At 38.0% G+C, this 13,117-nt stretch overlaps 1 protein-coding gene across 1 annotated transcript in view; it reads right to left on the bottom strand.

The window, feature by feature from the left end:
• Window positions 1-906: 906 nt before the first annotated feature.
• Window positions 907-13,117, bottom strand: part of DNAI3 (dynein axonemal intermediate chain 3) — a 28,257-nt gene continuing 16,046 nt past the window's right edge. Inside the window, exons 11-23 of the mRNA XM_054833497.1 lie at window positions 12,986-13,075; window positions 12,465-12,554; window positions 11,594-11,722; window positions 9,543-9,616; window positions 8,014-8,161; window positions 7,156-7,243; window positions 6,050-6,180; window positions 5,237-5,300; window positions 4,649-4,779; window positions 3,769-3,973; window positions 3,289-3,380; window positions 1,755-1,888; window positions 907-1,171 (exon numbers count right to left, since the gene is read on the bottom strand). Coding sequence (XP_054689472.1) covers window positions 1,165-1,171; window positions 1,755-1,888; window positions 3,289-3,380; window positions 3,769-3,973; window positions 4,649-4,779; window positions 5,237-5,300; window positions 6,050-6,180; window positions 7,156-7,243; window positions 8,014-8,161; window positions 9,543-9,616; window positions 11,594-11,722; window positions 12,465-12,554; window positions 12,986-13,075 — 1,383 coding nt within the window. The 3' untranslated portion in view covers window positions 907-1,164. The remainder of the gene's footprint in view (window positions 1,172-1,754; window positions 1,889-3,288; window positions 3,381-3,768; window positions 3,974-4,648; window positions 4,780-5,236; window positions 5,301-6,049; window positions 6,181-7,155; window positions 7,244-8,013; window positions 8,162-9,542; window positions 9,617-11,593; window positions 11,723-12,464; window positions 12,555-12,985; window positions 13,076-13,117) is intronic.

Consider the following 13,117-nt stretch of genomic DNA (forward strand, 5'->3'; position numbering starts at 1 on the left):
CACGCCTCCTCTTCTGCCTTCAACGGCAGCTTAGGGACACGGGGCTGCACAAGTCTCAGGTGAGCGTTCTTTGCTCTGGAGAGCTTCCTGTCACCTTACCTCCAGAGCAGGAAAAGTCCTGGACACCTCAAAAAAACCCTACTGCTTGTCCGTAAATTTTCAAGAGGAGTGAATACTTTGGGGACGGGATGCTTGCTGGAGCCGAGTAGCAGAATTTGGATGACCTATGTAAATGTAACTACTGGAGTAGAATAGCTTCCGCTCTGGTAGGAGCAGGTGGGTGTAGATTGGAGGGGTCAATACTGGCACATTGGTTTGACTGGCTAAGATGTGTTTAAGATTTTTACAGCTTATAGAGTCCTGTCAGACACAAAGCTTTGAAAACTATTATTTAAACAGATAGAATATTCATTATAACTGTATTAATGAAAGATAGCAGGGGAAACATGCTCAGAACAGTTGTTCTCTGTCATGGCGTAGCTCCAGCCGGCAGCAAAGCACCACATGGCCACTCACTCGCTCCTCTCCCTGCCCTGATGGGATGGGGAGGAGAATTGGAAGACAAAGGTACAACTCATGGGCTGGAATAAGGACAGCTTAATAGGACAGCAAAGGAAGAAGAAAATAACCATACTAATAAAAGAATATACAAAGCAGGTGATACACAATGCAATTTGCTCACCAGCCAGAACCCGATGCCCCGCAGCCTGTCCCTGAGCAGTGATCCTTCCTCCCCAGCCAGCTCCCCCCCTTATATACTGAGCATGACGTATGGAATACATACCCCTTTGGCCAGTTTGGGTCACCTGCCCTGGCCGTGTTCCCTCCAGCTTCTTGTGAAAATTAACTCTATCCCAGCCAAAAACCAGGACGTTCCCTAGCCACATATGAGTAAACAAGTGGATAAAGTTAATAAAACAGTAACCTCTAACTGCAAGATGCTTTATTTCTGAAGCTAAACGTGTTCTATTGAAATAGAGGTCCTGAAATAAAAAGCTTGCTGGTTCTAAAGGTGATAATGGGCTCTAAGTATCTGATGAGGAAAGTATTTCTTGCCCTTTTACTACTCCAAATCTGTTAGTATCTGCTTCTCCAGGTCCAGAAACGCAGTATAGTCTTCATTTTCTTGCTCCTCCATCTCTTCTTTTGTTTTCTGTAAAGCAGTCATACTCTGAAGGGAAAACACATACCAGGCAATAATGTACTGTTAAGCTTTGAAACCTGTATGCCACCCCATTGCTTTCCAGTAGATAGTATCAGTGCTATCACAAATTAATGAAAATAGGCATCACCTCAGGCTACATCAACTGAATTGTCATTTCCTTGGTTGATTAGTTGGTATTGTTAAACTATTTGCCAAAGAATGGATAGGCAAAATCCTTATGTGAATAAAGGATAGAAGGCTGGAGTCTCCTGGCTAGAAGGAGCAATGGTTATAGGGAAGCTCAACAAAATATCACTCTTTGACAGAGCAACTGATGTAAAAAGAAAAGCAAGTTCATAGTTGTTAAATGTCCATAGGCTCTAATGCTCTTGCAGGAGTTTAACTTGATCAAGAGCTGAACTCACATGAACTAGGACCATCTATTCCACTCCTAAGAATCGTAAATATGAAATAATCAGAATAGCTTAGCAGCTCCTTAATGTCTATCCTGATTTTTTTAAATACAATGGGAAATCCTGCCTAGCAAACAGGTGCATTTTAAAGACCCAAAGAAGCAAAGAAAGTTTGCTTAACTCCAAGTATAACATACTGTTTTCTCCCTCTGTGCCTCCAGCTCCATTTCAATTCTGTTTTGGCTTGAAGTTCTTGATATTCTTGAAACTCTTGTTCACAGTGCTTCAGATACTTGACTTCTCTTTCAAAATAATCAAGTATGTTGGCATGCTGTTAACACAAAGACAAACAAGGGTTATTACATGCCCGAAGACAGAATTATTGCTGATGGTCTGAACGGTATTGTTATCTATATTGGGAATATAAATATCTCTATCCAAACAGTTTGCAGCAAAATGACATAAAGATGTGCATTGAAACCAACTGATTTTGGATACAAATATGCATGAGGTTAACTAATTTTTATTACACTGACTCTGAGTAGATCATACTTCAGGAACCTGCACTGAAATAACTAAACCAGTTTTAGGTTAGTGATTTGACTAAATCAGTCCAAATCCTCACTGACCCAACTTCAGGCACAAAGAAACCATAAAACACCACACTTCAGTATTACACTATGCATTTATCTGAGAGTCTGTGTTTTAGTTTTCATTAGTCTCTTCAACAACCTAGTATTTTTCAGTGAGTACTTCAGTTAGAATGAACGTAATCTAAATATTAGTGACTGTTTCTGGGTTAATAATTCTGTGCCCTAAATAGTGTTGTTCCAAAACACACGTAATTTGGGCAGAAACAATGTGTTTCCTCATGTTATAGCGCTTAGTTAGCTCCTACCTTGCTTTGGAAAAGTTACTTTTACTAAAATGAGGCTGCTGACCTGGTGTTATATTGCTACATACTGTAGCTCTGCACACAGCAAACCTTTATGGGATGTTTATAAATTATTTAAGTGCATACATAAACTTAAAACTGGGATAGGACGGGAAGAAGATTTTGTGATGTAAAAATAACAGACTAGGTAGCAGGCAAGACTGCTAGACTGGATGAGGTGAAAACCCTAGCTTGATCTTTGGCTGGGAAGAAAAGAACAACTGAAAACAATGTGGGAAAAAAAGAGAAATTAAAACTGTTTCCATTCTTCCCGTGGCCCTTTGGTACAGATAGTCCTTATTTCAAAAGAGAATGAATGAGTTGTAACATTAGTAATAGTTTACAAAATGTGCTTTAACTAAGCTAGAACCAGATAGATACTGAGATGTATAAATTGAAGTACCAAATTTACAGGAAAAAAATGACACAGAAGGTGTAAAGAAAGACAAATTCGGTATATTTACATTTCCGCGCACTATATAGCATTGTTTTAATGCATGAAACCAGGTGTCATTTTATGCATGTGGCAAAAAATGCTGAACTCGTTACTGTGTTTTGATGTAGCCAGGTTGGAGCAGTGGAATTCTGCCAGCTGTCACCCAGGTTTCCTTTAGGTGCCTCCTATCTCAGTTCTGTGCAAAGCCAGCTTTGCTCCAGGTGATCTTCGGACAATATAGCCATGCAGATCTCAAATTAATTGCTGTCCATTTGAAGGCAAGTTTTTCCAGGCAGGCCTGTTTCCGTGTTGGAGTTTTCAGGATAAAGGGTCACAGAGATCAATAGAAATTCTTACCAACCTCATTCCCTGAAGGGTGACTTAGTGTCTCACAGATTTCCAAAACATGCAGTACTCCAAGATCATCAGAAACGGCTAAAAAATGCTGCTTTGCTGGAAGACATTTGACAAAAACCATATAAACAGTCTAATTCCAACAGTAACACATACCTCCACCCAAGCGTGAGCTACAGAGGGTTCATTTTTGGTGTGGTCTTTTTGGCTTATTGCTCTCATTTTCTTAACAAATGAAATTCCCTTGAAAGTTTATACTTTTTCAAACTGTATTTTCTTAAATTAACTGTTTTCAGTTGCTTTATGCCGTGGTAGCACGCTTGGAACCGATGCATGCATTATTGTATATACAATGCAGTGTTAAATTAGTGGAAGTATGTACTTATCTATTATATAAGATGGTGTATAAGAAGCTTGGTGTGCCTTGGAGTCACAGGCCATTTTGCAAACAGGGTAGCCCAGTAAAGCACAATCACCATCAACATACATGAGCTAATCCAGGGGCTGATGAAGGTAATCACTGATTTCGAGATGTTCTGGAGATGAGATGGCTCATAAGTTTTCTTCAGTAAGTCCCAAATAGCTATATTTCCATCATCTCTGCCAATGAAGAAAACTCCTGGTCTTGTTAAGGACCAGCATCCCGCAGTGTTTCTTCCTGCAGAGCAGCTTGACTGAAGGATAGGTCCATTCTTAATTTGTTTGAAAACAAATAAAAGATACACCCAACAATCAAACAGTATTATCCATTCACTGCTTCAAATCTCCTATCCTTAAAAATCATTCACAATTTAAATGATCCTATTACAAAAAATATCAGTGGCAAAATTGGTGTCACCTTCTGCAAATAAAGAGACTTGTGGGGAAGTAAAAACCCTGATATCTCACTTCCAGTCTATTAAGGTAATCTGTCCATCTGCTGTTAAAATCTGTGGTCTTGAGATTTTGCCAGGTGCAGCTAATCTGGATTCCTACATGAGAGGAACTGTAAAAACCCATGTTTCTTTGTCTTCAGGTGGTGAAAAGACTGCACCCTGAATGTGAGTTCTTCAGACCTGTTTAGCACCTGTTGCCTTTATTCTTCCTTTTCCCTGGCAGCAGAAATGATTTGTTGAGAAGGTACAGTTTTTGTAAGGTTGGAATTGAAGAGGTCACTTAATTTTTTTTCTGTAAAGGGCAAGTTTACAAAGCTATTTCTAAAATAGTTTTCTGATGTGAAGAAAAAGGAAAAGGTCATCTTACACCCAGTTTATTTCTAAACTATGAAGCTTTGTGACTTACATTTCTGAAAATACAGATTCTGAGGCTGTTATAGTTCTGTCTTGTATATCTGTCAATTATGTTACAGCTGTGTTAAAGTAACTTACTGTAACTCCTTCTTTCCAAATGGCAAAATTCCGGCCTCCAACGCTTAGAATGATGTCTTTAAAAAACGGAGATCTCTGGAGAGTGTTGATAGTTTCAGTGTGGATGGTGTATTTCTGAGTGTGCTTCTGACCTAATGGAATGAAAAAGGTAGTGGCTTGTAACTAGTGCTTTAGTGATCGTCTTCGCAGTGGGAGTTACGCAGGAGGGGAAACAGGAGTTGCAGGATCCAGCTCAGGCTTCAAAGATACTAGCGTCAAGGCTAGAGCCTTGAGATACTTTGCTCTCAAGGTATAGGAAAAATACAGATTTGCCACAAATCTAGTTAGTGTGAAGTGTGACTTCCGTGATTTGTGCCAATAGATACATAACGATACACCTGTGAATACCGGAGAAGGCTTTTGCTATTCTGTCATGATAGCTAAACTGGATACACTTTTGAGGCTGTACTACTGAACCCTGGTGTCAGCAGTGAGATGGACTACTGTAGCAGATGAGCAAGAACCTTAAAAAGACAGAGTATAGGTGCAAATATTTTAAAATTAGCAATATATTAAGGTGTAAACAGGTATTGAGAAACTGCTACTTACTAACTGGTTTTGCCGAGTCACTATCAATTTCCACTATCCAGTCGGAATAAACAATTTCTCCATCCTGTGATGCCAGAAAAATCAAGTAAATGCATTCAATATTAAATATGTTCTGAGTAAATTAAAATGCAAGTTTGTAGCCAATGACTGAAAAAACACTAAAATTTTGGATCACCATTTTTCAGTTACGTATTGCCAAAACAGCTTTACTTACCATGATGTATGTAGGCAGTCCTGCAGAATTAGGTGCTCGATTTTTACAGTTCATGCTTTGCTTCAGTATTTAGGGAAGAGGTGACTGGAAGCAAAAAGGTAGCTAGAAGCCAAATATTCATTTCCACATGAACTCAAAACTGGGAAAGATTTTGGAATTTTAGATATGTAGGGTAGGTAGAGGGCTATGAATAGCCAGGAATTCCTGAAGTAGAAATAAGTTGTGGAGGAGATTGTAGTATGAACATTTTCACCTGACATTTGGAGAAACACTAAAAAAATATTACTAATCTTATGGGTTCTGGAATAAGTTTAGTTCCTGATGGCAGGTAGTTAAGTTCAACATATTTTGGAAATGTCTTCTAATTCTGCCCTTCGAGTAAGGGTTCATAGTCTACCAAATATTAGGATATTATTATTATTTTAAGCATGCAGCCAAATGCATTAAAATGGGAATAAAATGTGGCATGTCCAGTAAGATCTTTTTAGTTAACACCTGAAGAAAACATGCAAGTCCATTTGTGAAAACTTATTTAATTGTTCTGTCTTTCAGATATCTTAGATAAACATTTTCATTAGTAATCTGTTATTTTCACTTACTTCAGTTCCAACAAAAAAGTCAGTGAAGATATTCTGTAGCGCTTTTAGATTTTTGCTTGAAGGAGTACTCATCTCTGTATATGGACTCTCTTTGGCGGATACTTCTAGTGTGTTCAGAGATTGCAACTTCTCTGGGAAACAGTACAGATACATCTATGTATTCTACACCGGAATTTATCAGACCAAGCAAATCCTTTGTCTTATAAAGGTAGTTCATGGATAAGGGGAATTTCAAGAGGAGAGATGAAGACAGACTGCCAAGTAAAGCAGCAGTTTGGCAGGTTAACTGTTTCCTGGTAGAATCTCCGTGGTGCTGCAGCTGCTCTGAAGTCAGTGCTTCCTGTACCCAACTACTTAGGGAAGGACCATTCTGTTCTTCAGTTTTACACAGCATCAGTGTCTCTGTGGAAACTGCCCTTACGCATCCCCCCTAGCTGCTGCAACCAGGAGCTAGTGGTTCTGCTCCAGAGAAGCGCACAACCTGCCTCCCGCAGCCTGTGGTGTGACAGCTGTGCCACAGCAGCTCTCCTGCCAGAAAGGCATTTTCTGATGTGCTTTGCAGCCACTCTCGCGGGTAGTCCAGCTCTTGGGCTACCTGTGTGTCAGCTTGCCAACTTTACAGAGGGATTAGTAGTGTGTCCCTACCACAAAGTACCATAGTAAGAACTGATCTGCTACAGACTGTGAAGTGCTAACTTCATGTTCTGTAGTGAAGAGTGACACCTCTATCCAAAGCACTACAGAGATACCTACAATATATACTGTTACTCCAGGATTATCTTTCTAAAAATGGTATTTTATAAGGGCTGAAAAGGACATACAGTTTCAGGGATAAAGAGGCTGGATGGGGCACTTGCATGGGCTATTGAGCGAAACCTGGCAGAGTTACCGTGGATACAGAACTGCTTTTCTGTATTCAGTACATGTCCGTATTTTTTTAGTCAATACCTTTATGTCAGACTTTGAGTACCAGTATATTTAAGATACCTTTTTCCCCAGATGCATTTAGCTATACAACATTTTGTTGCTCAGCTTTCATTATGTATATACTGAAATATAAGCTTGCTAGAAACATTTTCCCCAATAAGGTGTAATAAAAATATTACCTGAGGTTTTGTAATGATAATGCAGTTCCTTTAAACTAATTCTGACAGGACTGTACTCTGTGTTGGTATCACTTTCACACAGGTTTATCTGTTCAGGAAAAAATGCATTTGTTAACTCATTTTGTCAGATCTTTGAGGTACAAGACTTACTGACTTTCTGCTGTGATGGAACAGGTCTTTTCAGTTTGCAGTGTGTTTGTAATACTCCACAAAGAGTGTTTGCTGCCCCAGGTGCAAGCACAGAGAAAATGCAAACCTGTGGTTTCTCTTGTGTTATCATTTCCCTGTAAGGATTTTGTCATGTTTCAAGGAAAAAAAAAAAAAACCAAAACAGCTCCAGTGGTCAACAACTGTACCAGCTGCAGCTATTCTGAGCAGCGCAGATCAGCAGGTCCAAAATCATTATTATTTTTTTTACCTAACATTATTTTCAGTCCCACTTTTTTCACAAACTGCTGTGACCATTTTCATTAGACTGACCGTTGGCTTGCCAGCAAGTATGGTTCTGTTGACCATAACCATGTTTCACAGTTTGGGACTCCCTGAGATAAACAGCACAGAGGTTGAAAAGGCTGACAGGATCTTACACTATTAACACAACTACTTTTGGACCTACTGAAGTTTTTAAGAGGCAGTCATGCTGTTTCTTGTGAGTTAGGTTTTTTGAAATGTGCTCTTTTGAAGTTTCAGAGGAATGTTGAAGTCTTTCATTTCATAATCAGAAGGAAATTCACAAGGAAGTCAGAATTAGCTGGAAAAATTAAAGTGTTAGGAAGCAAAAAAAAAAAACAAACCACTTTCCTATGGAGTTCTGGCCATATTTACTTGATCCTTCTGTTCTATATTTGTGTACAGTACCTTTATGAGAGGTTTCCAGCAGAGATCTACATGCTTAAAAGTATCTGGAACATCAGGGGGCATATAAAAAATTTCATCCTTTTTTACTTTCTCAGATGAAGATTGTTCAGGAAGTTTGGTGGCTGGAGCATCCCAAAATAATATCGAGCTGAAAAATAATTGCATAATATTATTCCCTGTTTTTGTTTCAAAGTCAGATGCATTTTTACACAGCTTTTAAAGTTGGTTTTTTAGCCTTTCATCTTCAAACTTTGCATAGCAATAGAGATTCTGAAAAACAGACAAATGCTAGACACTTGCTTCTTTTGTAAATGATGGCGTATATTCCTTTATTAACCATTTCACCAGTTGTTAACTATACCAAAGCAGCCAGATAACCTTCACACAGTTTGCTTGTGGGAAGTTACTTGGTGAAGTTACTGGCACTACCTCGGTAAAATTCCTGGAGGTTCAGAAAACTGGACAGAAGTTTGTAGCAGGTAATCTAGTAATCCGAATGGAACCTCATTCCCAGTTCTTGTGTGTACTAGTTTATCTGCTGATATTCAAGGCACTTGAATCTGTCATCTCATGGGAGTTTTCAGCCCTCTGATTGTTTCTGTTGCTCTACTCTGGACATTCATTCACAGATTTGATATAGACAATGATAATTTTCCTCATTGCTGACATCTCTCTCCCTTTTCTAACAGGAGTTGCTCAGGGCCTGTGCTCTTCGTGGATGACATTACAGAGATTCCCCTGCTCTTATTTTAGGTGAATGCTTTTAATGTGGAGCCCTGGTGTGTGAGTATTTTAAATTATTTCTTCCATGTGCATTACTTGCATTACACTGCAAACTAATTAGCAATTGTATTTGCAATCATTCTTCTACCTTAATTCTTTGAAGTATTATCTGTTTTTTTTATTAGGAAAAATAGCTTTGTATCATTACCAAATTTTGCTGCCTCCAACCCTCCTTTTGATGTAAGTAGCAAACATATGATGGAGCCTTGAAGCCTTAAGCCTTTTCACATCACAAAACCTAAATATTTATATCCACTTTTTGCATTCTGCCCCCTTGCCAGTCTCTCACATAGGATAATATTTACTTGTAACCATCACGATTATTTAGTGCACAAAAGAGGAGGTTCATATAGAAGTATTTTGCCAGCTAAGTCAAGTTTAAATACAGTTTACAGTATTTTTTTGGCCTCAAAATCATTAATAGCTTTTTGTGCAAGACTCACATAATCAAAGTGTGGTGATATGGCTCTTCAGGCCAATGCATGTGTGACCAACACACTTAAGGTATACACAGAATACAAACATATACATGTGAGGTTTTTCGGTTAATGAACCCTTAATGCCGTTACTGTAAACAGCTTAACTGGCCAAGAACTTGATGTGCTTGTCTTCTGCATACAGAATTTCAGCTATTCAGGATAGGCTGATAAGAATCCAGAAGTGTGCTAGTTAAATCATGGAGTGCGCTCCATAAAGCTTTCCAAAGGAAACCGGAAGATGTCTTGTAGAATATGTATTGTATATACCAATCAGGGGAGCAGGTTACAAGCTGCATGCGAATTTCAGCTCTGTTTTCAAAAGTAGCACCCATTCGGTTGTCCTAAAAATAACAGTAATAATAATTACAGGGAGAGAAGACGATGAGAGACAACAATTATATTTTTCCTAAGTAAGTACTTCAACACATAAAATGGGCTTTTAGAAATTAAGTCACTGTTTCTGCTTGGGTAAGGTTGGAGAATCAGGACGTATTAGTTATAAAGTCAAGACGTTTTACAAATGTACTGCAAGTGAACTGATACCAGCCTTGCGTGCTAGACACCTAAAATTCTAAATTAAGTCAGCAGGATAAATACTTGCTGGTACCACTGCAAGTCAGGCTTTCCTTAGGTTGCCATGTTTGTAACTTTTTAAATCCAGCTTAACCAAAGAGCAAATCACTGAGAAATTTATCTCAAACAGTTAAGTGCAGTGGGAATGATATATCTTTGCCAAGTTTACACCGTCTTGGTCATGGGTCACCTCTCTTAAAATATCACTCAACTAGACCACACGGCGGGATGGTAGTGGTACCTTCAAATGTTAATTATTAATAGTTTAGTTTGTGTATGTGCAGTTCTGAAGGTTTTATAGTACTTATAATTTACCAAGTAGTAATTGTTTTATACCAAATTTATTGCAACTTATTCAGAAAAATAAAGGAAAGGGGTCGGGGGGAACAAGTCATTATAGGCTGTGCCCTGATCAAATATAATTTCCAGTATATGCAAAACATATTTTTGGCTAAAACTATCAACCACATGGCAAAGTTTCAGCTACGCTTTTTTTTTTTTTTTAGGCCAAATTCTACTGTTATTTTCATTCATAAGTTGCTTACCTGGAGTCAAGTGGTAGTCTCACAACCGTGCAAACCTGGATTAGGTTCTGGATATAACTTTGAATACTTTTTCATTGATATGTAATAATACTCTTCTGATTTTAGGAACTGTGCCATAAAAACTGCAATGCTGCGCAAAGGCTGACACACATCCCATGTTTATATAACAATATGTCCCAGTACATGTTGCTAAATGTTGATAGATTCCTTCCTCAGTGTTATTTATCAAGCACAGCTTTCCTGTATCCGTTATCCCAGATGAATATGAAAACAACTTTGTGAGCCTAAACCTTGGCAACACCCCCACCCCCAAACAACAAAAACCACAACAGCATTCTGCTATCCAATCCCTTTCTTCATGTTTTACATCTGGTACCAATTAGTATCCATGGGTACCACTGTAGCATAGTTTAATCATGAACAGTTGTAGCAGCTTTCTTTCTATGCTATACGTGCACCCTCTTCCTCACTCCTCTGGTAATGTTGCTAAGGACTGCAGTATCTGGGAAGTCTTAAAAATTTGTTTTCAAAAATTATAGATGTATTAATTTGCATAAATCTTTTAAAGATCTCTCCCTTCTTCCCTTTCACCTGCTTTTCCATTGTCATTATTTTACATGACTACATTTGCATTTCAAATTAATTTGGGCAACAATTTGCAGTACTTTGATAGTAAATGAGCATCCAATACTCCTGTAATAGTGTTGGACCCTTTAGATACATAGACCCTTCACACTATGGAGCTTTAAAACCATCACAGAAAACATACGGTTTGAGTACAGAGGCAGCACCTAGAAGAACTAAGCTAACTACAGTAACACCATTCTTGGGTGCCTAGATATTTAGGTAATTGAAATTATTTCTCTGAATTCTTGGTGGCAGGCTGGATTGCTCATAGTAAAAATTCAACGTATTTTAGATACAGAAAGCTTATTATAATTGTGAATTGTAATTTTCAGTAAAGCTACAGAAATTTTTTCTAGTATGAGCAGATTCATATCAGGTTGAGAACACAGCACAGTTGTAAAGCACAATGAACAGAACGAGTGGCACTAGGTTATTTAATATTTAGAAAATGCAGTGAGAAATAATGAAGGCTATTACAGATAATTGGATCTTTAATATTTTATCTTGCATATACACTGATTTCTGAGATAGTAGATTAGGAAAACAATAAAAAAAATTAATTTTTAAACTCACCTCAAAATAATCTGGCAGCCAATGTATATCTGTTACTGGTTTTTTATGACAATGCTGTATGGAAGAGACTGCGCAGTATCTCACTAGAGGTGGCTCTGTGCTGCTCTGCTGGACTTGCGTAAGTAATGGCTAGAAATGTTTTAAAAAGAGATATCTTAGTGTATTTCCAAAATACAACAGTAAACCTGTCAAAGAAAAAAGGTTACTTTACATACTGTTAATGCTGCTTCACATATTTCAGATCAGTTTATATAACTTTCTAGGGGTTTAATACCTTCCCTTTGGAGGGGAAAAAAAAAAAAAGAAAGCATCAAAACAGGCCTTTGGATACGAAGGTCTCAAAAGAATTCGAACATGCCTCCACAGGTACACACACATTCACTTATGTTATTAGTCCCTCCTCTGCTCTTAGTCTCTCTTCTGCTTATTCCCTTTATAGTCTCCTTCCACTGAAATCTGCTTCTCATCTTCCAAGCTACCTTTTTTCTGTCCATAAACTTCCAGAATAATTTTCAGCATCAAATTCAGCAACAAATGCTATATGTTTTTGACAGGGTGATAAGGCAAGCATTGAGTATATGCTGGTGCCCACTAAAGAACAGTCTTACTGAAGCCCGAGTCTGTATAAAATGCAGTAAAGCTATTAAGTTGGACTAATCAGGTAGATGTTATATTGTGATAATGGGTTTATTTCATGAACTCATTATGTTTCTTATCCTTTCCAGTTTCTCACTGTAAAGATTATCTACTCCTCTGTTTTGAGTCAGGATACCTTCACCCATTTTTCCCCACTAACTTGTATTCTAACTTTGCCTCTCTTCACCGCAGACATATAGTTGTACTACATTATATTTAGGATGGAAGCATTCACCATATTAACAGCTGTCATCACGACTTCATCAGCAACAGGTTTTGCATTTTGTAGCTTTTCTTCATGTTGAGAAATATCCCACAGTACAACCTACAATAAAATGAGTATATTACGAATTATTTCATCCTTTATATTAATACGCATTTTTTCAAATACAATTCATGGGGGCTTAGGGAAAAAGAAGTTCACTCTCTGCACTAGAATTTATGAAGTCTTTAGAGTATTTCTTCTTCAGTCTGATGCAATCAGTTGAAAGACTACGCTTGTCTCGGTAACAACACACAAGAGTCTTTACAGCTTGACCTATTTATCAGTACTGCAAAGAAGCATCATGCAGTAACAGCTCAGCTGTGGAATAACCAGGCATAACTTTTGTACAGGATCAGAGAATTTCTGAGACTGTGATATCTGTCTTGTGACACTATGTATTATTATGGATGTTGAGTACATCTCTTCAGCCTTATTTTTATACTGTAAGAAAATACAGAAATATCCAATTTTATTCTTAAGATAATTAACACCTGTCCATTGATGCAGCCACCAGCAATGATATTGGGATCACTTGGATGGAACTGAAAGCAGTAAACATCTTCAGGACACTCCAATATTAACTAAAAAGAAGGAAAACAAAATAGTTGAGAAATATAGTCACA

Source organism: Grus americana, chromosome 8 (assembly GCF_028858705.1).
Source record: "Grus americana isolate bGruAme1 chromosome 8, bGruAme1.mat, whole genome shotgun sequence".
Lineage (NCBI taxonomy): Eukaryota > Metazoa > Chordata > Aves > Gruiformes > Gruidae > Grus > Grus americana.